Source organism: Sceloporus occidentalis, unplaced genomic scaffold (genome assembly GCF_023333645.1).
Source record: "Sceloporus occidentalis isolate IW3139 unplaced genomic scaffold, rSceOcc1.0.p SCAF_249, whole genome shotgun sequence".
Lineage (NCBI taxonomy): Eukaryota > Metazoa > Chordata > Lepidosauria > Squamata > Phrynosomatidae > Sceloporus > Sceloporus occidentalis.
The window spans coordinates 262,638-288,580 of NW_028317229.1; the positions used below are offsets into that span (position 1 = coordinate 262,638).

The 25,943-nt window shown below is 40.7% G+C and overlaps 1 protein-coding gene across 1 annotated transcript; it reads left to right on the forward strand.

The window, feature by feature from the left end:
* The first annotated feature begins 326 nt into the window (after positions 1–326).
* LOC149276042 (adenylate kinase 4, mitochondrial-like) lies at positions 327–16,018 on the forward strand. The gene is made up of 5 exons (XM_089503972.1): positions 327–471; positions 10,631–10,750; positions 13,823–13,995; positions 14,587–14,705; positions 15,880–16,018. The coding sequence occupies exons 1-5, from the start codon at positions 327–329 to the stop codon at positions 16,016–16,018; spliced, it is 696 nt and encodes a 231-aa protein (XP_089360098.1).
* The last annotated feature ends 9,925 nt before the right edge of the window (positions 16,019–25,943 follow it).

The window sequence follows — 25,943 nt, forward strand, 5'->3', positions numbered from 1 at the left end:
TTTAATGCGTATAGTTGTGTAAATGTCCCTGCTTCGTGCGCTCGACTATAACAACACAAGAACATGGTAAGGATGTGTTTTAACCCTTTGTGAGCCGGGGGGGCTGCACATTGCACGTTAATGCGCCGATTGCCCCTGGGATTCTGCGAGGGTTAACAGTATTGGCTATTTGGGTCGTCCAAAGGGTTAATCTCAATAAACCTTGTTTTGGCATCTTGGAAGGGGCAGGAACAGCTAAGAGGCTGTAACCGATCGCTACTTCCTATTGGTTCCTTCGCAGATTCTTCCAAGCGCTCCATTCCCCTCCGACTCGTCCGCCGAGCTCCATGGCTTCCAAACTTTTGCGAGCTGTCATCCTCGGCCCCCCCGGGTCTGGCAAAGGCACGATGTGTCAGAAAATCGCCAAGAACTTCGGGCTGCAGCATCTCTCCAGCGGCGACTTCTTGAGACAAAATATCCGATCGAACAACGGTAAGAAAAGCTTTAGCCGCCCTGGGTGCTGCCCTTCGGGCTGGCGCTTCTAGAGGATTTACAAAAACTGCCGAGATAACGCACGGCCGGCGGCCAATCGCCTTCTGGCGCTGATCCCTCCCCACCAGAGCTCATCTCTGCAGGTAGTGATACCGTTTAATGGACCGACATCTAACAACCGGTTACCGAGGTCTCGCTCTGCCCGTATCTATACGTTATAGAAACACAGAACCTGACGGCGGATCGGCCCCCATCAGGCCCCCGTCTAGTCGCCCGCTTCTCCCGCTGTAAAGACTCAAACCTTAATCAGTCGTTGGTCTCATCTTAGATTCAGGAGCCGTATGTCTATCCCATGCGTGTTTAATCCCCTCACTGTATTACCCTCTACCACTTCTGCTGGGAGGCTGCTCCACTTATCTACCACTTTCTCGGTGAACATTCAAGCAGTCTTTCATATTCAAATCGTCACTGTGTGTGTGTGATGGAAGGTTCTAAAAAGATATATAAGGTATTGGATTTTTAAGCTTTTTTATCATATGCTGGTTTAGATTAATAGTGATAATTTGTAGCTTTTCTTAGTTTCTATGGCAACAACTTTTCAGCGTCTGCTTCTGCGTCACGTGACGATTAAGTGTTCCCGGCACAATAGCTGGGGAAAAAAAACCCAGAGAAAATCCACAGTCTGGATTTAAAACCGGTGACCTCGGAGAACCCGTTTAGAGCCACATTTCAAAATATCTGAGTTAATAATCAAAGAGTTTTTTAGTTAACAGCAAAGCGGGGAGGATTGAAAGGATTTGTATGGCTTGATTGCGGCGGAGAATGTAAAGCGCCGGGGTACTGCAATTATTAAAGCCTCGCTCTAGATTGTAAGCTCTTTGAGCCGGGCCCTTCTCACCTGTTGTCAAATTGTTATTTTATATACTACTTATGTCCTGTCTACCCGTTGTACAGCGCTACGGAATATGATGGCACTATATAAAACAATCATAATAATCTGTAAACTCGGCAGAGGCTATTAACCTGTCTGTTCTTCACTTGCAAGAGTGTTAAGAAACATAGAATCTGCCAGTGGATCGGCCCCATCCGGCCCCCGTCTAGTCTCCCGTTTCTCCTGCTGTAAAGACTCAAACCTTAATCAGTCGTTGGTCAAGTCTTGGATTCAGAAGCCGTATGTCTATCCCATGCATGTTTAATCCCCTCGCTGTATTACCCTCTACCACCTCTGCTGGGAGACCTTTCCACTTATCTACCACCCTCTCAGTAAAGTAAAACGTCCTTGCATTCCATCTGAGCCTCTGGTTTTTAGATCTTGGCCTCCCCTCCTGTACTCTGAATATGAATCGCTGGAGTCAGGGTAGATTATGGGGGTGACTACAAGAGGGGTTAATGAGTGTTTTGTATACGAAGTGGGCTTTGTGTAAATACTCGCTTTGTGTTTCCGTAATCGTTGTGTTATGATAACAAACGGCCTCACTCTCTGTGGCGGAGGGAGTGGAATCCCCGGCTACGGGACAGTTGGTTTTGGGTTGATGCCAGGTTTGTAGTAGGAAGAGACGATGGCGGCCGGGACTGTTATGGTCGCGTCTTCACAACGCAGTCCTTTTCAGCAGCTTCTAAAACGTTATTATATTAAATTATAACTGCGGGGTCCCTTTAAATGTGCGTAGGGGGGCCCTTACAGAGGCATGGGGGGGGCTTGTGCAGAATACCCCCATATGCATTTGCCCTATGCTCACCCCCAGGTATTTTCTGTTCACCAATCAGCTCCAGTGCTGTCTCTGCATGTAATGGGAGGGGGATTTATCGAGACCCCTGTAAGCGTGCGCAGTAAGGGCTCCCCAGTTGGGGCTCTTTTCCTGCCATTGGCCACCTCCAGCAATAATCGTCGAACCAAGATGATGGAGGGCAACTGCTGCAGCTTCTACCTCAAGTGAGACCTTTATTTTATGGATTTGAAATCATTTATTGTAGGATATAAAATAATTTTATATCAAGAAAATCGGACGAGTATCGTTTCCCAGCGCGATTGTTCGTTTAGTTGTAACGATGTAGTTTCTGGGGGTAAGTATTAGTGTTTTGTCTCCGTGTTCAGGGAGTTATTTTATACGCGGAGCTGTCGGTAGCCAATTAATTCTAAAATTCTGCTTGAAAGATCTGTTTTTCTCTTTTTTGCTTTACAAAGTAACGCTGCAGAGCAGTTTATGGGGGGATGAGAATCGAAAAGTGTGTCATTATTTTTCTCGGGGGAGGAGGGGGGGGTAACGTTCAGCTGGTGAGTTTGTTTCGGACTATACCGGTTTTACGTGAAAAATGATTAAATATCCTAGATGTTAGATGGTTTACTTTACTGAGAGGGTGGTAGGTACGTGGAGCAGCCTCCCAGCAGAAGTGGTAGAGGGTAATACAGTGAGGGGATTAAACATGCATGGGATAGGCATACGGCTCCTGAATCTAAGACGAGACCAGGTTTGAGTCTTTACAGCAGGAGAAACGGGCGACTAGATGGGGGCCGAATGGGGCCGAACTGCTGGCAGCGTCTATGTTATTGGCACGGCCGCTCTTGCGCAGCTTTAATTGGCGGTGCGTGTAGTTTATATGCCGTACAGCAGGCGTTACCCCAAGGCGTATCCTACCAGGTTCTGTTTGGTGCCAGAGCCCCGCATGAGCTGCCTCCCAGCCGTAGACATGCGCGGCTCACGGCTCCGCTCCCTGCTTATTTCTTCAAAGCAGACCTCCTGCTATCCACCCCAAACCCTCTGACTTAACCCCTTCCGTGTCACACTGGGGTATCTGTTACTCTTGGAATAATAAAGTGCTTTTCATACATTTATATGGTGCCATACAATCAGCGTAATTATACATAATTATGTTTTATTAATTTTTTTTCAGAAAAAGGTATTACTGGGTATCTTCCAGAAGTTATTGATTTAGTTTAAGTTATTGGAATTCCTCCATGCATATGGCTCTATACTTTTTGCAAGTCAGAGTAGAAGCAGCCAATCACGTGCATGCTAATCTACATGTGATCGTCTGCTGCTTCAGGGACATCAATGGGAGCGCTACTGAGCATGTGCAGGAAGTGTGCTGGCGAATGCTTCCTGTTTTCAGGAGAGGGAGCCGGGGGGAGGAGTTACTTGAGACAGAAGCAGGGGAGGAGCCTCATTTTCTAACTCCAATAACTAAAGAACGCCTGCACCGATTTGCACCCAGTAAAATGCGTCGGAGTCCATGCAGAATTGACTCCGATATGCATTAAAATATAAAAACCAGTTTTGCTTCCTGGACGGTTCCTTTCATGCAGTTCTGTAAATATTACTCGCCTACCTTAAATTTCCAATTCATAAAGCTGATATCCGACATGTCGTAAAGACGCTTAACTTTCACAAATTGCCGTTTAAATAGAACTCTGCGCGTCTCCTTTTATTTTATTTCCTCCCGGCAGATATTCAGCGCCTGTCCCCGGTGTTAGAGCGCGCGTGATATATTTCTGTATTTGGCAGCCGCGCATTGCACATAGTATCCCACGTACACAATGCGGGTATATATAGACACTGAAGACGCGGCTGGCATGGAACATATTTTATTGCCGCTGATTGATAAGCGTGTGTGATAAATAAAGTGCTGTTTTGGCGCTCAGCGCACCCTCTTTTAACTCTTTCCACGCTGGTTACGGGTCAGCTTGGGAACGGGGTTACATACATGGTAACGGAATCTTTAAAGGGACAGTCCGGTATCCCATGCAGCCTCATCAGTGAAGAGTCGTACTACTTTGCAAGCCCTTGAATATGCATTCTTCAACCTGAAGAAAATAAAACCGGGTAAGCTGCAGCGCCAGAGCTGCAGTGCTACACTCCCTCCATCTTTGCTGCACCGATTGGCTGCTTCATTTCACTTAATTTTCATTTCTTCTGCAAACGCCCCCTATTTTCAGACAAAGTAAGTATACTCCATACGTTCCGTTTATAAATTGGGGCCGGATTAATACATTTTAGCGATCCGTAGGGGGAGTGGAGTTTTAAGGTTTGCAGAAAAATGAATGATTTAAAAGCTGAAGCCCCATGGGGGGCGAAAAAAAGTTTCCTTTGGCCGTTGAGTTCGGTCCGGAATGTAGTTCCACGGTAAGTGTTTTGCTTCTTATTGTTGCATTAATCTTCGTCTGCGGAGCTGGCACTCGCCGCTGCATGCCACCGTGTCATATGATCCGGGTGTTATTGGCGAGCCTCGCTTGTTTATTAGTTTAGGGTAGAGGTTGGTCAGTCGTCCTCTGCTACACCAACTCCCATAACCTTTCCGCTTGTGAATTCGTGGCCCGTCGAGTCCAACCACAACATTGGGGGGGTCCGCCGCGTAGCGAATGCGATGGAGACACCCAGAGTCTGCATAAATCTTTACTGCCCGTTATAGAATCGGGTATATTAACCCAAACGCTCTGAGTACTTTAGTATACATTATTTACAAATGGGAGGGGGACAGGCAAAGGGGCAAATGCAGAACCCCCCCCATGCATTCACAAAGGGGACGCAATGAAAATGAAAGGGCATGTAACGGCTGGAGCGTCCCTTTAAGACACCAGGTTTAGACTCTTGTTACCCCAATATGAGTTACACGTCTTTCAATGATGTCACGTTTCAGAATATGATTTTTTTATTCTAAGTAAAGGAAAAAAAAAAAATTATTTTTAGTTTTTTACATTTTTTTAAACAATTTTGCGCTGTTTTTCTAAATTATGTAAAATTATTTTGATGCGTTTCAGGGACAAAGCGGAGTTAACTTCATAAGTTACTAGAATGACCTTCAGGACCCTGTCTTGTTTCTTGCAGTAATAGTCTGACCCCCCCCCCCCCCCCCCCCCCCCCCCCGTATAATTAACCGATATAACCGCAGGGAGTACGGCGGCTCTATAGAGCGATATCGAGTATAACCCTGATGGAAATTAGAAATATAAAGATATTTCTCTTTGAGATCATGTCAAGTTAGTAACGCTGGCGTTTTTTGTTATCACCCTTGGTGTGTTTTACTACATTGGAATTTTTTTTTAAAAGAAGTCTTTATCTCCATAGCAACGAAAGAACATTCCGGGACCAGTTCAGTTGGTTGCGGAAATAAGGCTGCAGCTTGAGGGCTTTTTGACTCCACGCGGCCTCCGTATTTACACGAAACCCAATGCAAGAGAGAAATTTACATATAAAATTATATATAAAATTAATTATATTTTTATTTAAATAAAATAAATATATACGGTATGTATATATTATAATTTATGCAAATTGAGCGTTTTGGCTTTTATTTAAATTAAAAAAATATGTGTGTGTGTGTATATAAGAAATCTCTTAATTGGTTTGCTACCCATAATGAGACTTTAATTAGTATAATACAGCGACGGCGCCGATCAATCGATCTGTAAAAGGTCACCCGGGAGATATTAGGAGCTGAATGCGTCCACAGAGCGTCCCGTTGGGTGGCTGACGATGACCCATTGATTGTTTTTTGTTAATAGCCATCAATTTTAATAAAACAAAGAATGTCATGTATGAAAAACCATCCAAAAGAGTGTTCTTTGTACAGTTATTGTGTAATGTACCTCCCAACAGTCCCAGTTGTCATTGGACAGTCATGAGTTTTAGATACCCGATCCTCATAAGAGGCTACGGCGACCCGGAAACCCGTCTTTTCTTATCTGATAAATCAGAGTAGTTGAGGGGGGGGGGGGGGGAGACACACCTTTTGTACAGCACTACGGGATATGACGGCGCTATATAAAACAATAAATAATAATAACCTTCCAGTCCATCAGTGACTTCCTAAATCCACCCCATTGGAGATAGAATTTTCTCTACAAAAAGGTTACTGTATCTTCTAAAATGAGAAACATCTGCTCCCCGCTCCCTCCTGGGACGATGCTATGCCTTTTATATCTGTCAGCAGATCCACCATCAGAGAGAAGCGCAAAGAGGTCCCGGCTTTGGCTTCTTGCCTGTGTTACTCCTTGGGGTCATTGGTTAGAAAACGCTTTGTAATGCTCTGTCCGAGCTGCTCTTTTTGGTTAATTCTCAATCCTGTTCTTTGACTTTACCAAGAGGGTGGTAGATAAGTGGAGCTGCCTCCCAGCAGAGGTGGTAGAGGGTAATACAGTGAGGGTATTAAACATGCATGGGATAGACATACGGCTCCTGAATCTAAGACGAGACCAACGGCTGATTAAGGTTTGAGTCTTTAAAAAAGGAGAAACGGGAGACTAGACGGGGGCCGAATGGGGCCGTCTGTTTCTAAATCACACTTTTTGGGGTCCTTCCCAATGATTATACCCACTGGAGTCCAGTCTGTGGAAATTAACCCATTGAGTTACGTGGGTGAGGAACACATTCTGCTCTGCGGATTAAAGCAGAATTCACACGGAACGAGGTTCTTTCACCAGCAATCGTTTCTCGCAGATCTAAACCCTTCTGTTCATCCAGGATCTGATGGAGTTTGCGTGAGCGTTCTGTAGGTCTGCGGAGACGCGGGGGTCGCAGCTCGTGGCGGCATCACACATGGCAGTATTTTGAAGTTTTCAGATAAGCCGCAGCGAATGCGGAACGCGTCAGACGGTTTCTCTTTCCTGATGTTAGAAGTCTCGATAAAGAATCGCTTTGATGCATTCTCACTTCTTTATTTATTACGCAATATCCCAAATTTCATAATAAGCAAGAGTTTTCCTGAATTGATGCAATATGTGAAAAGGGAACAGGTTCTACACTACTTTATGTAATTATGCAATTCTCACGGCTTGTGAAAATAACGTGAATCAGAAATCCAGCGCAGACGGGGTTAATGCTGTAAATGACTATTATAGCTGGAAATGGTGAATTTTTTATGATATCTCTTCATAGGCGTACAGAGGCCCTTTATCACTCCCATCACTCCTGTGTTCCAATGGCCCTTTATCACTCCCATCACTCCTGTGTTCTAATGGCCCTTTATCACTCCCATCACTCCTGTGTTCCAGTGGCCCTTTATCACTCCCATCACTCCTGTGTCCCATCGGCCCTTTATTACTCCCATCACTCCTGTGTTCCAATGGCCCTTTATCACTCCCATCACTCCTGTGTTCCAATGGCCCTTTATCACTCCCATCACTCCAGTGTTCCAGTGGCCCTTTATCACTCCCATCACTCCTGTGTTCCAGTGGCCCTTTATCACTCCCATCACTCCTGTGTTCCAGTGGCCCTTTATCACTCCCATCACTCCTGTGTTCCAGTGGCCCTTTATCACTCCCATCACTCCTGTGTTCCAATGGCACGTTGTGTTCGCTGATCCAAGCTTAAGTTTAAAAGGCTAATCAATGGTTGGAAAATGCTTTTGTAATTATGTTGCAGCCAGAAATGTCTTTGTCTTCCATAAAAACGGCTCAGTGACCCCAAACTTTTGAACAGCAGTGTGTTTATAATTTAGTAAATAAAATGGTCTGGATACCTAAGAATGATTACATATAACAAAGCGAAATTAAATCGGCAACAGAACAATATTTAATTTTTCTAAGGAAATGTTCCTGACCCTGTTACCTGTTTTTCAGGATTTGGAATTTCCAGTGACTGAATCAGAATTATTTTCCATCGTGGTTTATCTGCAGGGCTTTGAAAGTATCAGGTTTTCGTTTTTCATGCAAAATGAACTGAAATAAAGCGACACTTCAGCCCATAAATCCATTTTTAGACTTTTAGACTTCATTGGCTTCAGTAGGGAAGCATCCAAGGGAGATACCCCCCCCCGAGGGCTGTATACAGTATAATATAACCCCCCCCTCCCCCCACAATGTCAGTGACAAAAACCTGGTTTTATCTCATTTTGTTCCAATAAACCCCCTTTATCTGCAGACCTGGAGCCGCCGCTGCTGTCAGTCATGTGATATTTTGGGTGACTTTCCCGGCTCAAACACCGCACTGAGCTGATGCTTTATGGCGATGCTAATGAAGTCCGTTCCTCCATAGACTTTCATAAGGAGTCCAGCTGGGTGATTAAGACCGAGCCATTGTATTGTTCCCCACAGGCAGTATGATAAGGAGTCGGGGGGGGGTTGTCTAGTAGGTTGGGGATCGGATAACAGAGTGAGAACTCATTAGCGAGAAAACATATTTTGGGGAATAAAACTGGTTAAAAAAAGGTGTTTTTAATCTGATGCGAGTAATAATAATAATAATGCAGGAGCTCCACTTTAAATAGTAGTAGGCGATAGGAGGTGGAAATGAGATAAAAATCTAATTTAACTCTCATCAAAATAATACACGCAGCGATTTGCATGCAGTAAAATGTATTTGCGTTCGCAGAAAACAGCCTCCAGTATATATTTTACGTAAAAGTCTTACTGGAGCGTTCCTTTTAAGAACAGGAAAGCATATTGTTTTATCAGCATAAACACACAGCGGCCTCCCGTAGCAGATGGTACCGGTTAACGGTAACTCAGCAACACAGAGTCTCGCGCTCGCTTTAACACGGTCCGGGTAACCGCTGAGACGGCGCTGGCAGCGATCACTGTATGCGGGGAATAAAAGAACATGCGGACAACATGTCTAATCTGCTAATCTGCTACGTTCCCCCAAAAAGCTACAAAGTAGCCGTTTGTAGACAATAACCGTAACGCATTTTATGATCCAACACAGGATGCGTAAATATCATTTTTATTATTTATGTAAAACGAGACGTTTCATACCGATTGTGTGGGGTTTTTGGACTTCAAGTTCTTTTTATTCCTTACAAGAAGCAGGAAGTAATAAATAAAATTCTAATAAATGAAACGTTCTACTTTTCGCACTCCAATAAGTAAGGAATTGCAGTAAAATGCTTCGGAATCCATGTAAAACACGATCGGTTAGAGAGATTCATCGCTGACGTCACCAGAAGGGAATGTCTGAACTCCTATCAGGCATTTAAACCTCTGCTGAATGTACCGGCGCTCGGTTACACACAATAAATCTGACAGCTCCCTAAATCAAGGACCATTTTAAAAAAAAAAAAATTATTTCTGTGTATCCCTGGGCTTGTACACGGTCATGAAGGAGTTAAGGGGGGGGAATACAATTTTTGGCGACTAGGATGTTCCTTTAATAAATTTAGGTAATATAACCTTGAAATAATTAAATCTAACCTGCACCTTCTGGCCCGGGGTGCATATCAAGCCAAGTAGCTCCCCCCCCCCCCCAGCAAATGGTTGGTGGCCAATAGGGTTTTACAGAATATCGCTGGTTGCTGTGCTGTTGTTTGGCGGCCGCTGGCCTTTAAGTGCCAGGGTCCCTTTTTCGTTTCCAGTTTTCTGAACGTGCCGTAAGGACCGCGTTCTGTTCCGACCCGGCTCCCTCTCGCGTTCTGTTCGGAACGTCCGTGGAAAGCACATCCGAGGCGAGCGCGGGGTATATTGCGATATCTGCCACCTTCGCTTAGGATTATTTTAATTAACGAGAGCTTACAGCCAGCAGGGAGCGAATTCTTTTTGGCAGGTGACGGGTGCCGTCAGAAATCTCACAGTAATTAGACTGTAACCATGGATACCGTCGGCTACATTCTGAAAAATGTATCGGACGGTTACAATAATTACAATAAAAACAAAAACAAAAAATGTTTATGTATTATATAAACTGAAATTTAGGACCAAAGTTTTTCTCCTATTAAATATCCCAAAGTATACCTATTGTACAGCGCTATGGGATATGGTGGCGCTATATAAATCACTAAAACTCATTTGCTGAAGATAACAGCCTTGGATTACTATTTTTACTATGGTGCGACTTTACAAAGATCAACAAAGGTTAATTAAATTCATAGCCCCCATGTGTCCCGGCTTTGTAGGACAGTCCCAATGTGGATGGACTTTTAGTAGAACTAAATTAATTTATTAAAACATTCTTTAGTTTATAATTTGTGTTTTGTGTAATCTGTGTAATTTGTTTGGGGGAGATTTAGTTTAAATGTAAGGAACTTGTTTTACCCATGAAAGCTGCAGATTAATGATGCATCATTTAATGGGGAGGAATAATCATGCAGATCATGAGAACAGGAGGTTTAGATGGCTGCTCTTGTGGGATACACATAAAGGGGGTTTCTAATACGTATATTTTAGGGAAAAATGGACGGATCAGCTGAATACTGTAAATAAGTTTGCCTTCTTGTTTTTTCTTCGCCGTAGAAGTAGGAATCTTGGCCAAGCAATATCTAGAACAGGGTCTGCTTGTTCCGGATCATCTCATCACGCGCGTCATGCTCACGGAGTTAGAAAAACGGAAGACTGAACACTGGCTGCTCGACGGTGAGTTACTTACTGACTTTAACGACCCCCCCGAGCCATAAATACTATTCTATATGTACTGTGTATAAAGGGGAAAAATAACCCCCCAGTGCTATATACAGTAATATAACCCCCAGCGCTGTATACAGTAATATAACCCCCAGCACTGTATACAGTAATATAACCCCCAGCACTGTATACAGTAATATAACACCCAGCACTGTATACAGTAATATAACCCCCCAGCGCTGTATACAGTAATAAAACCCCACAGCGCTGTATACAGTAATATAACCCCCCCAGCGCTGTATACAGTAATATAACCCCCAGCACTGTATACAGTAATATAACCCCCCAGTGCTATATACAGTAATATGACCCCCCCAGCGCTGTATACAGTAATATAACCCCCAGTGCTATATACAGTAATATATCCCCCAGCGCTGTATACAGTAATATAACCCCCAGTGCTATATACAGTAATATAACCCCCCCAGCGCTGTATACAGTAATATAACCTCCAGCGCTGTATACAGTAATATAACCCCCAGCACTGTATACAGTAATATAACCCCCAGCGCTGTATACAGTAATATAACCCCAGCGCTGTATACAGTAATATAACTCCCAGCGCTGTATACAGTAATATAACCCCCCAGCGCTGTATACAGTAATATAACCCCCAGTGCTGTATACAGGAATATAACCCCCAGCACTGTATACAGTAATATAATCCCCCAGCTCTGTATACAGTAATATAACCCCCCCAGCGCTGTATACAGTAATAACCCCCAGCGCTGTATACAGTAATATAACTCCCCCAGCGCTGTATACAGTAATATAACCCCCCAGTGCTGTATACAGTAATATAACCCCCCCCCAGCGCTGTATACAGTAATGTCTGGTTTTATCTCATTTTGCCCCAATAAACCCCCTTTATCTGCAGCCCTGGAGCCACCGTTGCTGTCAGTCATGTGATATTTTGGGTGACTTTCCGGGCACAAACACCACACTGAGCTGATGCTTTATGGCAATGCTTATGAAGTTCGTTCCTCCATAGACTTTCATTAGTCAGAGAGTCCGACTGGGTGATTAAGACTGAGCCATTCTATTGTTCCCCACAGGCAGTAGATAAGGAGTCGGGGGGGTTTAGTAGATCGGGGATCAGATAACAGAGTGAGAATCATACAAATGGCTGATATGCAGCTGCCGAAAAAACATTTTATTATGGGGTGAAAACGACGCCTACATTAACGGCTCAATATTTTAGATAAAAATTAAAAACTATACATTAGAAGTGAGAATTATAGCAGATCTGTCACCAAAATCTCTTTATATTGATCAGTAAAGCGTGAACAGTCCTGTATGATCTGTTAAATATTTTTAGTCGCCTCAGTGGTTTTTTAACTTCTTTTTAATAATTACCGTTGACACCCTGCCTTGGAGGGATTTTTTTTTTTTACTTAACCCTTTCCATACTCCTTACTTCCCCCACTTTCAGAAATCATGGAAAGTACCCAATTCACCGTTTTCCACATTGATCTATACGCCGTGCAATTCAATGAAATGTGGGCCTTATCTCCACTCTCCCTCCTACATACAGGACCGGCATGAATGTTCACCATACGTGTACCATACGTGTGCGCTCGCTTTCATTATTAATGAGCGCGTCTGTGTATCAGGGCCGGTGCTCTTTAAAGCTCCCTGGCCGGAGGGGTTGAAATATATGATTAAAGGCTGTCCTTATGTTATATCTTAAGATATAGAATCTGATCCATTGTACAGCGCCGCGGAATATGATGGCGCTATATGAAACAACGTGAACGGCTCTCCTCCTGTATACAGACTGTGATCTGGGACGGATTCCATTGACAGGCCGGGGGGGCCTGCGGGAGATAATGGGTTAAAGGAAGCCGTCGCGGTTTATCTGTTCACACGCGGACGCCTTTGGAACGGTCATCACAAATTTGCATTCCTTCGGAGATTATTCCGCTGCGAACGTATTAGAGAGCTTCAGAATTATTATTAATAGTAATATGTTTTATTTATATAGGGCCAACAGTTCCTGCAGCGCTTCTTACAGTCCCTACAGTCAAAGGGTCCGACAAAACTAGAACCAACAGACTAAGACAAACCGATTAAATTAATTAAAGAGGCCTCAGCTCGCAAGAGCTTACAATCTAAAAGCGTCACTATATTTGCTTTTCAGTAAAATGGGATTTGGTGAATTACAATTCAATGTAGAATGTTTATTCTATGTGGGACCGGGGCTTCTGCAGTAATTTAAACAGAGAAACCCAGAACATGCCGGGTGGTAGATAAGTGGAACAGCCCCCCAGCAGAGGTGGTAGAGGGTAATACAGTGAGGGGATTAAACATGCATGGGATAGACATACGGCTCCTGAATCTAAGACGAGACCAACCACTGATTAAGGTGCAGAAACGGGCGACTAGATGGGGGGCCGAATGGGGTCGATCTTCCGGCAAACTATGTGTGTTTTCATCACGGAGGCCGTGAATTGGTTGGCAGGGACTCCTCTGCTGGGACGCCCTCCGGCTTTTACTCAGAACCACTTCTCGGAGCCTCGTTTCCAAACGTGATTGTTATCCCGAGTTGCGTGTTTGGACTCGACGCTTTCGGCCCCCGGGGCGGATTAATTAGGCACCTTTCAAAAATGTTTTGCAATTCTGTGGAATAAACGCATTGGGTTTGTGTTTAACTCTTTGTATTCCCCAGGTGTGAGAACCCCCCCCCCCCCTTTGACATCTTGGTGACCCTCGCCTCGCTCCATTAGCCACCAGTAGGGAGTGTACTGGGAACCACTGTGATATTCTAGATGCCAATTAATTTCCTCTCCTTTCTTAAAACTCTTGTTATTTGTAAAATGACAGAACAGCCAATTGTACAGCGCTACGGAATTTGATGGTGCTATATAAAACAATAAATAATAATATATATAAACACCGTGTATGCCGCTGACCCGCTTTAAATGTTATTTATGATTAAGTCGCAGTTACACGAAATTCTTCCAGCGCATTGCAATTTTTTTATTTTTTTTTTAACATTTTCTCATTTATTTTACTTGTATTCAGGTTTTCCCCGGACGTTAATCCAGGCTGAAGCGGTTAATAAAATCTGCGATATTGACCTGGTGATTAGTTTAAATATTCCATTCGAGACGCTGAAAGATCGTCTGAACACGCGGTGGATTCACCCGCCCAGCGGAAGAGTTTACAACCTTGAATTCAACCCTCCCGTCGTCCACGTGAGAATAAACATTATACCTTTTTTAATTTTTTTAATTTTTTTTTTAATTTTATTTCTTTCTTTCTTTTTTTATTTTATTTATTTTATTTGAGATATTTTGCATTTAGTTTCTGAGCTAAAAGCAAACAATATATATTTTGTAGGAGATCATCTCTATCCAATCATTCAAAATAAAATAAAATGGGATTTGGCTGAGACAGGAAGTGGGCATTTCCTAATTTCCACTTCCTGTCCTCATCAGCCAATCAAGTCACTGGCTGAACAAGATTCTAATTTAACTTTCTTTTAAAACACTTTATTGGGATTTTAGTAAAATATATATAGATCTATAGCTATATATATATATATATATATATATATATTTAGCGTCGTTAGGATTTATATTGGTTAAAAATAAAAAGCGCTTGAATTTTCAGTAATCGAGGGAAAAAAATAAAAATGCGCTTTTTTTTTATTTTAATCAGACTCATGAGATGAATTTAAACAGATTCTGATGGTTTTTTTTCTGACCAGACCTGTTTTTTTTTTATTTATTATTTATTTATTTATGTGAAACGAGAGATTTTTCTTACTTCTCTTTTGGATCCAGGGAATCGATGATGTCACCGGAGAGCAGTTAGTCCAACAAAAAGAGGATAAACCCGACGCCGTGGCGTCCAGACTGCGCCAGTACAAAGACGTCGCTAAACCCGTTATAGAATTATATAAGTAAGTTGTTTTGGGGTTTTTTAAACCCAATCCTTCCAAGTATGAAAATCCCATTCGTTGTCCCGTTTTATTTGCGTCACAGTTAAGAGCCGTGTGACGGATCTTCTGTGTCTTAGATTGATAGGAGTGGGGGTGGCGTGAAGCAGACAATAGAATAAATAATAAATAAATAGAATAAAACTTTCATACGCGCCATTGTTTAAAAAAATAAATGGCTGCGGCGTGAGAGATGGGGGGCCGGTTCCTCTACCTCGGAACTCCCGGGGATCCGTCGGGGTCCCGTCTTTAGTGATCCATGAAGATCTTTTTCTTCGTTTACATCACACCTTCTCTTTCTTACTCAAATATTAAGGAAAAGATGAGAACGGTTGGCGATATATTTATTGCTTTTATTCTTTACATAACAGCAAAGATATTTTTTTTGATTTACCAAACAATGGGGAGAGGAAAAAGGGGAAAAAAAAGAATCGAAAGGGTTTTTTCTCCACTTTTTTCTTTTTCTCCACTTTTTTCTTTCTTTCTTCTCCCCTCTCCCTCTGTTAATTCTACGTCGAGAAGTTTGCAGTTAGGGGGTTATGCATAGAGTTTGGTACAAAGTATAGCAATGAGCATGAACATTCCATTAGTTGCCATGGTGATTGCACCACTGGTTCAGATTTGAGTATTTGCAGCAGGGCAGACGAGCCGGATTGGGCTGATTCCGTGTTTCTGTAATGCAGTCGGATGATTACAGAAGTCACACAGACATTTTTGATCGGGTACAATAGGTATAAATGAATTGGGATTAGGAGGCCCCTACCCCACAGAGCTTACACTCTAAATGCCTTTTTTTGTACTTCTAATAGTGTGGGGGGGGTTTAGCCGGGGGCCCCGAGGGCACAGAAAAAAAAATTTTACATTGGTAAATCTTTCTGGAATGTAACTAATCTATTTTGTAAAGCTGTTCAGCGAAACACTAATTCTTTTTCAATCACTAGATTGTAAGCTCTTGCGGTCCGGGTCCTCATTCCCTAACGTATCGAGTCATCTTGGTCTGTCGGTTCTAGTTTTGCCGGACCCTTTGAACGTAGGGACTGTAAGAAGCGCCGCGGGAATCGTTGGCGCTATAGAAATAGACGCCGATAATCCCATATTTACCGTTATTTTTTTACGTTCCCTTTTATTTCCTCCGCAGGGGCCGAGGGGTGCTGCATACCTTTTCGGGGACCGAAACGAACAAGATATGGCCGTATATCTATACGCTAATGAGCTCGAAAATCACGCCGGTGCACCCGGAGGACACGAGCCAAGCGTTCCGCGCGGAGGAGCAATGAGCAGCGCGCTTATTTATCGGTCTGTGTGTAAGTGAGCTGCCCGCGCTCTATCGGCCCGTATAACGCGCCTGCCTTCAGAAGCTTTAAGCACTTATGTGATACGGTTCTTCTCTCCGCTCGGTGTCTCGCAAACCAACGAACTCTGGTTATACCGCGTGATTTCCCTTTACGTTTTCCTTGTTTTTTATTTAGAAACATCTCAATTTCCATTTTTTGGGGGAGGGGGAGGGGTTTGCCACACCCCTCCCCCGCCTTGTGATCTTTTAAAGCCGGTTTGTTTGTTTGTTTGTGAAAATGTACCTTTTTTTTTTGTTTTGTTTTGTTTTCTAAACATTAAGAATATTCTGTAGCTTTACAACCCAAAGAATATCAAGAGAATGCTGTGATAATATACTATGTATCTATATGTGTTCCAATATATATACATTTTATATATATATTAGTTTTTTTTTAAGGGTCCGGGCACAAGCTTTAAATCTATCGCTAGTCAAATATTCTATAACTTCTTATTTTTGGTCATTTAATACAATCAAGATCGTTGGAATCGCTGTCATTTTTCTTTTAAAAATTTGCATTAATACCCTTTTTATTTATTTAATATTTTTAGTTTTCAGCACAAACTTTCTGGAGCATCAACCTTACTTTACCCAGAAATCCCACCCAGAGTGGATGCTCTTCAGTTGTTGAGCCAGACCACAACACCACATGACATTCATTCAGCTCTCTCTCTATATATAAATACTGCGTGAGAAATAATAATTTATCTGTTAATTGAAATTAATGAAATCATCTATTTTTCTTAATTAAAAATAAAAGTATAGGCATATCGGCCGTGTTAATAAAGATAAATTCTGGTGGAATCGCCATGGAAACCAATCGCAGTTAATCCCTAGGTTTTTTTTGATGAATGCATATTTAAGGACATTGTTTAAAAAGTGAAAGGTGCCAAATATTTGACATTAAAATCTGTAACAGATCTAGAAACATGAAATCGATTTAGGGCTCTGTCACCTTCACTCCTCCTTTCGGCTGCAATAAATGCAAACGTCGAGATGCTCGTATGTATCCATATATACACGTATGTACACAGTGCACGTTATATACCGTGTGTGTGTGTATATAATATACATATGTACGCATACATACGTGGAACTTGGATCTATGGCCATATGATTTGTATGTGTTTTAGCCTCAACAGACTTACCTTTAGGAGAAGCTGCAGCTCTAGAGCTGCAGTGACTGCCACTGTTTGAGGCTTGAAGCGACGAATCAGCAGCATGAAGGGGGGGGGGTATTTAAGTCAAGTCTTGTTGGAGTTTAGCGCGTCTTAGCGAGCAGGAGGTCTCCAGCCAGATGGGGAGGAAGCAAACGCCTAGGGGTCCTCATTAACTCTTTTATGGCCGGGTAACTCGCCTTAGAAGGAACACTGGCGGATTCCCAAGCGGTTTAGTGGCTCGTTGAAGCTGATTGACAGTTAAAGCCGAGCGGGCGACACAAAGACTCGCCATCCGACGTGAAATGTTATTTTTGGAGGCGTGGATTTTTCGCCTCCATCCTTTCTCTAAACGAAGAGCGCGTGATGTGGCTTCAGTACAGAGTGGGTTTCCCACTGAGGGGCATGCGCTGATCTCATCCTCGGCCTTATTTATCAGAGTCCAGCTTCTCCAGCGCTGTTACAAAGTTACCACCAGCAATAAAAGCATTTGTTTGGAATTTTTTAAAAAAAAGCTGAATTTAGGGCAAAAAAAACCCCCATTTGTTTTTGTTTTGAGGCTGAAATCCCTTTAGTAGGGTCCGTGTTCGCAATGTTTTTGCTGTAACACCAACACATGCCGTAGCGTTGTTGGCCTGTAACACTGGCTAAAGGGCGTAGATAAATACGGATTTGGACCAAGTTTAATAATAATAAATTTTGTATGGTCGGCATCATTTAACCCTTACAATGCCTTGGGTAATCAGCTAATTTGCTAATGCCAAATGCCTTTGGGTGGTAGGTGATGGGAACAGGCTCCCAGCAGAAGTGGTAGACGTTAACAAAGTTACCATCTTTCATCCATGAGAAATGGCTGTAGATTCCCCGGGGAGGAATAATATTATCTCCGCTGCCTAGATTTTTTTTTTTTTGCCATACGAATTCCACGCTGTGTCTGAAAACAATTCCCTGCATATTTTTAAAGGGCTATTTACTTTTTCTGCGGTGATATTTTGGCCGTTGGCCCGACTGGGTCCTTTGATGTACGGATGCAAATTCATAGCATGATAATCACACGAAAACAAATAGGAACTAAGCTGGCGAGCACTACAACACCCATCATCCGCAGTGCAGGAACAATGTGAGCGTAGAGGAGGATGCTTTGCAATGCAACATTTTAACACCCATACAAATATATATATATATATATATATAATATAATGTGTATATACTGTGTGTGTGTGTGTATATATATATAGTATATACAGTATATGATATATATTGGATATATCACCATTGTACAGCACTGCGGAATATGGTGGCGCTTTATAAATCAACAAATATTTAATACCTATGAATAAAAATAGCGGATAAGAAAGGCGTTGGTAACATCGGATTGTATCACAAAATGCTAAATTGTGATGGAATTCCAACCATTTGCTGTTTTTATGTTTTTGGGGGTTTTTTTTTTCATTCTGCGCTGTGTTTGAAAAATCGACAATCAAATCCTGCCTTCCTGATCCAGAAGGGGTTAATTCTTCTGAATGAATTCAGATTACCGGGAATGCACAGGGCTGACGGTGCCTTTATATTACAAAATCAGGAGCGGGTATAATGCGGGGAAGGAGGCTCGTGCAGCCAGATCTTCAAAAAATATTAAACCTGCAATTTTTGTTTTAATCTGAAAATGCTTATTTTTATAAAAGAAAATCATCTTTTTAAGATTTTCTGAAGGCATGTGCTGGTGTGGAGGGGTTAAATCCGCTGATCCGTGGCCTCCTGGGAAGCTGTCAGTTGAAGTTTCTGCTTCGCGGGTTCTTGGCTCGTTACTCGCAAAGCTTTAGGAAGCTACTTGGTGATTGACGGCCCTGAGACCTAGAATTGGGCGTCTCGTAAAGAGCGCTTCCTAAAAAAATACATAAAATATAAATATCTAAAAAAACAAAAACAGAACTGTGCTGTCGTATGGGGAATATCTACTGGTTCACTGGCTGCAGTCAGCTGCAACTCCCATGATGCTTATCCAGTTGGAAACCCATGCCTTATTGTAATCGTAGCTGCACAAAGCGGTTGCCTTTCCACGTCTGCATTTATTTGTCTGCAGCACTGGAATAAAATTCTCCGATCAGAGCAGAAATACTTCAAAAGCACAGGGGTCCATGAAAATAACTTCTCTAAAATATAATGCTTTCAGGCAGAGTTCTCGCTCTGTTATCTGACCGCCAATCTACTAAACACCCCGACTCCTTATCATACTGCCTGTGGGGAACAATAGAATGGCTCAGTCTTAATCACCCAGCTGGACTCTCTGACTAATGAAAGTCTATGGAGGAACGGACTTCATTAGCATCGCCATAAAGCATCAGCTCAGTGTGGGGTTTGAGCCGGGAAAGTCACCCAAAATATCACATGACTGACAGCAACGGCGGCTCCAGGTCTGCAGATAAAGGGAGTTTATTGGGACAAAATGAGATAAAACCAGGTTTTTGTCAATTCCGACTTTACTGTATACGGTGCTGGGGGGTTACACAACAACCCATCATTTTAATTACATATATATAGAAGATGCATCCAGCAGGGCACCAATAATTTGAAGTTAGTCCTAATCTATGTGCCTGGACCCTTTTTGTTGAGTGTGGTGCCTGTTTTTCCTCCCCAGTTTTATATTGTTTTACGCATTGTGCTTTATGGATGATCTGACCTTTAGTTAAGTGCCATGCTGTGTATCTACCCCACTGCTAACACTTTAACCTTTTAAATGCCAGAGGTGATGATCTCTTTGATGCTTCCCCAATAAATCTTTTCGCTTTCTTGCAGAATTTCTTGCTATTTATAAAGAGATCTTAAGCTCAAACCGTGGAGATTTATTTATAAAGGAAGCTCGTTCTGTAAAAAGGCTTTCTCTGAAGATATAAATATATTTTGGGGAAAAAATGATACTATGTAACAACAATGTAGAAATATTATTAATGGCTTGGTGTGCTGTATACCATGTGAAATCAGGTCACTGGGATGGAATAACTCACAGGGTAACCTGGTATAAAATATAGTAGTATGTCCTATATATATATATATATATATATATATATATATATATATATGCAGTGTGTATGTATTATATATATATATTTATATATATATATATACATATATATATATGTAGTGTGCTAATTGTATTCAGAATGGAAAGGCATTTGGGGCAGAAAAATAAATTTTTGAGCATTGTCACAAATAACACTGACTGAACCCAATCTGCAGAGGGACAAATTACCCCCCCCCCGCCCCTTTTTGGTTACTGTAACAATAAGAGCATCATAAAAATGACTAATATTTTATTGGAATTTATTACACAAGTATAATATTTTATACGAGTTCACCTATAAATTCCTATTTTCATAAAATTAAATTTCGCTTTTAAATGGTAATCTAGAGGACAAGCTGACTCAAAAACCAAAAAAAAAAGTTTTTGCTAGAAATATTGTATTTTTTTTAGCTGATTTACATGGTGCAAATGCAATGTAAAGAAGCAGGTTGTGTTATAAGTAAAAATAAAAAATTCGAAATTCATCTCGTTGGTTGTGGTGGTTTTTTTTTCTTTGTTTTTTTCCCGCATGATTTTAATTCACATATTGCTATATTGGCTTTAAGGGTTAAATATACTGATCATCAGAGTTTTTTTTATACAATCAAACCAAGAAAGGAAAAAGTATAATTACTTAGGTATTATATATAAATATGTATATTACATCAACCTTTCAGGACCTTAAGAACTGGCTGAAAAACTCATTATATAAACCCAAATCCTGTAGTATCCATGGACTGGGGGTATTTCATGCAGTAACAGGGCAGAACTAACCATATATTTTTTTCCACATATACAGTTTAAAAGTTCATCATATGGAAGCCGAGGTAGCAACTTAACTTTAGAGGAAGGGATAGCTTAATGGGGAGGAATAATCATGCAGATTCTGAAAACAGGAAACTACGGTATACATATTAGATAGGTTCACTGGCATAACTATAGGGGGCCCGGTGCGACCCCTTGTTCCTGTCTCCTCATACCGATTCAAAATCACTGCGGGAAAAGTGACAAAATTGCTTTAAATATCAGATATTGTAAAACAGAAGGAATGCGGATAATTTGTAGTTTTATGTAGTTTTATATAGTTTTATATACACAGGGTTTGGTATCTGCTGCCATCTAGTGTTGGGACTCGGGAATTGCAGCACTGAAATGAACTGTTTTGCAGCACAGAATTAATAAAGTTAAAAATTTCAATTTGTATTTTACTGAGAGGGAGGCAAAAAAACGAGATATTAGGTCTTCTCATTGTGTAAATCAGCCCAACCCGGTAAATGACTCCAGCAGAAGGGCCAAACTGGAGCTACGTAATGCAAAGGGATGTATAGCGAGCAGGACCCGACTTACATCACCATCGACTTGCAGCTTTTTTTGAAAAGGAGATGGAAGGTGGCAAATTTCAGATTAACTTTGTAACCTTAAAAAATGGGCCGAATTTATCAAAAGCCGTCATGGCTGCAAATATGTTTGATTATTTTGCCATTTTCTTCTTTTTTTTTAAAATAATTGCAGGGCGTTTTTTGTCTCCCGCAGACAGCAGCCGGATCTCACCGAGGTTATTGATTAGTGAGACAATTACCTTCGTCTCCACGCTGCGCCAAATACAATAATCCCTTCGCTGATTGGTCGCATGTATTATTGGTTATCGGGTTAAAGAGCGTTATCGCCGACCCGACGAGCTACAAGTCCGTCTCCACAGATATATAGAAAATAATAGAATTCAGAACCCACCAAATATTCTAAAGTTTCTTATTAAAATCATTGAGATGTGAAAATATATCTCTCCTTAAATAAAAAAAAAGTTTTTCACATTAAAAAAAATTGCAATAAGAAATAAAGACTGAAAATTCCAATAGTCACATCGAGGTGGCCCTGTATAATGTATAGTTAATGTACAGAGATTTCTCGAATGTCATCTCTCTGCTTTTACTATACATTATACATACTATACATACAGGGGCCGGCTCACAGATTTAACTATACATTATACAGGGCATCTCACTGATGTAACTATACGTTATACAGAGCATCTCACTGATTTAACTATACATTATACAGGGCATCTCACTGATGTAACTATACATTATACGGGGCCAGCTCACTGATTTAACTATGCATTATACGGGGCCGGCTCGCTGATTTATCTATACATTATACAGGGGCTGGTTCGCTGATGTAACTATACATTATACAGAGGGCCGGCTCACTGATTTAAATATACATTATACAGGGGCCGGTCACCGATTTATCTATACATTATACAGGGGGCCGGTCACTGATTTAACTATACATTTTACAGGGGCCGGTCACCGATTTATCTATACATTATACAGGGCCGGCTTATTTCTTCCTGCAGGAGAAGCTCCCCAGGGTTTTCCTATCATGATACATAATTAAAGTCTCATCTCTCCTGCTAATTCCTGCTTTAGTGAATAATTCCCATCTGTTCTCGGATATCACATTTCTAACATGAGTCGCAGCGTCACTGAAAGCTTTTAATCCCATCGTACAGCACTGCGGAATATGATGGCGCTATATGAAACAATAAATAATAATAATGTTTAACCAGTGAATAGATCACAGGGTTCCCGGGGAAGATCTGATTAACAAAGTAACAAAGTTCGGGTAGTCGTAGGAAATCTTTATTCTTACAAATAACCGTAACGTTGTATACGTTGTTCACCTTCCTCCATCCAGATAATTTACACACATCCCGAACGGGAGACTTCCGAGTTCCAACGACGCGTTCCATCCTAAAATATTTAAACAGCAGGCGACCTTCGCATTGATCAGATCCCCAGGTCAGGGTATTAGATCCCTCCAGATGCCCGGATCTCATTCAAACAATACATTTCGTCAAACGACTAACCCAGTAACAGAGGGGGCCGTGAGTTAATCCATGCCGTGTTTTAGAACGCGTCGCCGTGACAACACGCTAAGCCTCCCCTTACATCTGTTCAGTCCAACCACATCGCGAAACGCAAGCGCTGACAATAAGCCACACATTCGGTAGCCCAGCTTGATGGCCATTGCCCCGGTGACCTTTGACTGGCTTTGAATGACAAATCAGAGCTCGCCATTCGACAGATCATCGGGAATCCCTGCTGATCCACAATACGGAGATCATGAGCACATCCTTATATCCAGGTAAGCAACGGGGCAATAATAATATTAATAATAACAATATTAATAATAACAATAATAATAATAATATAACATTAAATGCAATGGGAAGCAATCTTTGCATTCTCTATTGCACGCTGGCGACGTTTTCTAGGAATGAATGCAGAGGCCGTGAGGATTTAACTCTTTCCATGCATCACAGCACCCTTTCTAGCACAGAGGAAAATTTTGTATGCAGCTTTTTATTTATTTTTTCTTTCTGGAATATTTTTACTACCTAATAACCACTGAATTCCACCTCCGTTACATTGTATCGAACGGAAATCCAGAACACGGCACTGTGAATTGTATCTGCGTCGCAAAACATCGTGCTTTTCCCCCCGAGCAAGAATTGACATCCCACAATAAGAGCTAAAAATGCTGTATTTAGGAAAAGCAAAGAATGGGTTAATAGGAGCGTGACGTGCCTTCATGTTTCATTTGCAAACAGTATTCCCGTCTTTAAAGTCTGCGAGGCCTCCATCTTTCTGGTTCTAGTAATCAGCCTCCATTCTGCTTGTGTTAATGTATTTCTTGTTTGTTCATATATATATATATATATATATATATATATATATATATATATATATATATATATATATATATATATATATATACATTAATACATACAGATATATATACATTATAACATACAGATATATATACATTATAACATACATACAGCTATATATATATATATACACATTATTACATACAGATGTATATACATCAATAGATATAGATATAGATATATACACATTAATACATACAGATATATATACATTATTACATACAGATATATATATATATATACACATTATTACATACAGATGTATATACATTAACAGATATAGATATATATACATTATAACATACAGATATATATACATTATAACATACAGATATATATACATTATAACATACAGATATATATATATATACATACACATTAATACATACAGATATATATATATACATTATTACATACAGATATATATATATATATATATATATACACATTATTACATACAGATGTATATACATTAATACATATAGATATAGATATATATACACATTAATACATACAGATATATATACATTATTACATACAGATATATATACATACATTATTACATACATATATATACATACATTATTACATACATATATATATATATATTAATACATACATTATATATATATACATTATTACATAGAGATATATATATACATTAATACATACAGATGTATATACATTAATACATATAGATATATACACACATTAATATATACAGATATACATAAATATAAATACTTTAATACATACAGATATATATACATTAATCTATAGATATACATATATATTAATATATATACACATTGATATGTATATATATTAAATCAATATATATATATATATATATATTTTAATTAAATATATTAATATTAATCATTTCTCCAAATTCACAAGCCAGGTTTCCCCCGAAGGCTGCGCATGCATGCTAGCTGCCCTTGAATGGTGCATTATGTTTTCCGTGCGAGCTGCAACATTTATTTGCTGACTAAAGCGATTTGTTTACACGCTAGACTGCTTTCAAATTCTAAAGATTAATCCTTCATTTAGAGTAAGAGGCCACGGGCCTCACGGACCCTACAACCCCCCCCCCCCCCCCGAAACCTCGTCCTGGACCGTGTCACCTAAAAAATCTGTATGTTTTCCAAAAGAACACCTTTAAAAAATATGCATCATTTATGTTACGATATTTTTAAAATCAGACATTTAAAAAAAAAAATCAGCAGAAACTATAAAACAAAATGAAACGCACAGATGTTTCATCTCTTTGGGAGCGCATTCTCTCGCGTGAGTCCTACGCCAGTTACAAGGCAAATTACACAGCAAAAAAAAAAAAGAGACATACAACGGCCAATCAGAAAGAAGAAGTAATTTCAATCCAAAATAGGGAGATTTGTCTATATATTTTTGGTACTAATTTACAAGATGCATGAAAATGTTAAATGCTTAAAAAAAAAGAAAGAAAATGTTAAATGTAATTAAAATGTATTCTCGATAATATGGTTTAAAATTAATTTTTAATAAAATTGTGATTTCCTATATAAAAAAAGCTTCTATTTTTAAGAGACTGAAGCTAAATTTGGTGCAATCGGCATGGAATTTTTAAATCACTTTGTACTTGTTAATACTATAGGGTGTTCCAAGCATTCATTAATTCCTTTGCTGTGTTTGTCTGTGCCGCTTCCACTGGAAGTCTATTCCAGGTATCTACTACCCTTTCTGTCATTTCTCACATGACCCCCTTAATGTTTGTTTAAATTACACCCCCCGAGTTCTGAAGCTCTTCTGTTTCCCAGTTGGAATTTGTTTAATCCCCTGACATATTTAAATGTTTCTTCCATGACTTTGTTATGGCTCACGGCTGGTAAGCGTGTGGTGCTGTTGGCCAGTGGGCTACCAGGTGTTTGTCCCCGTG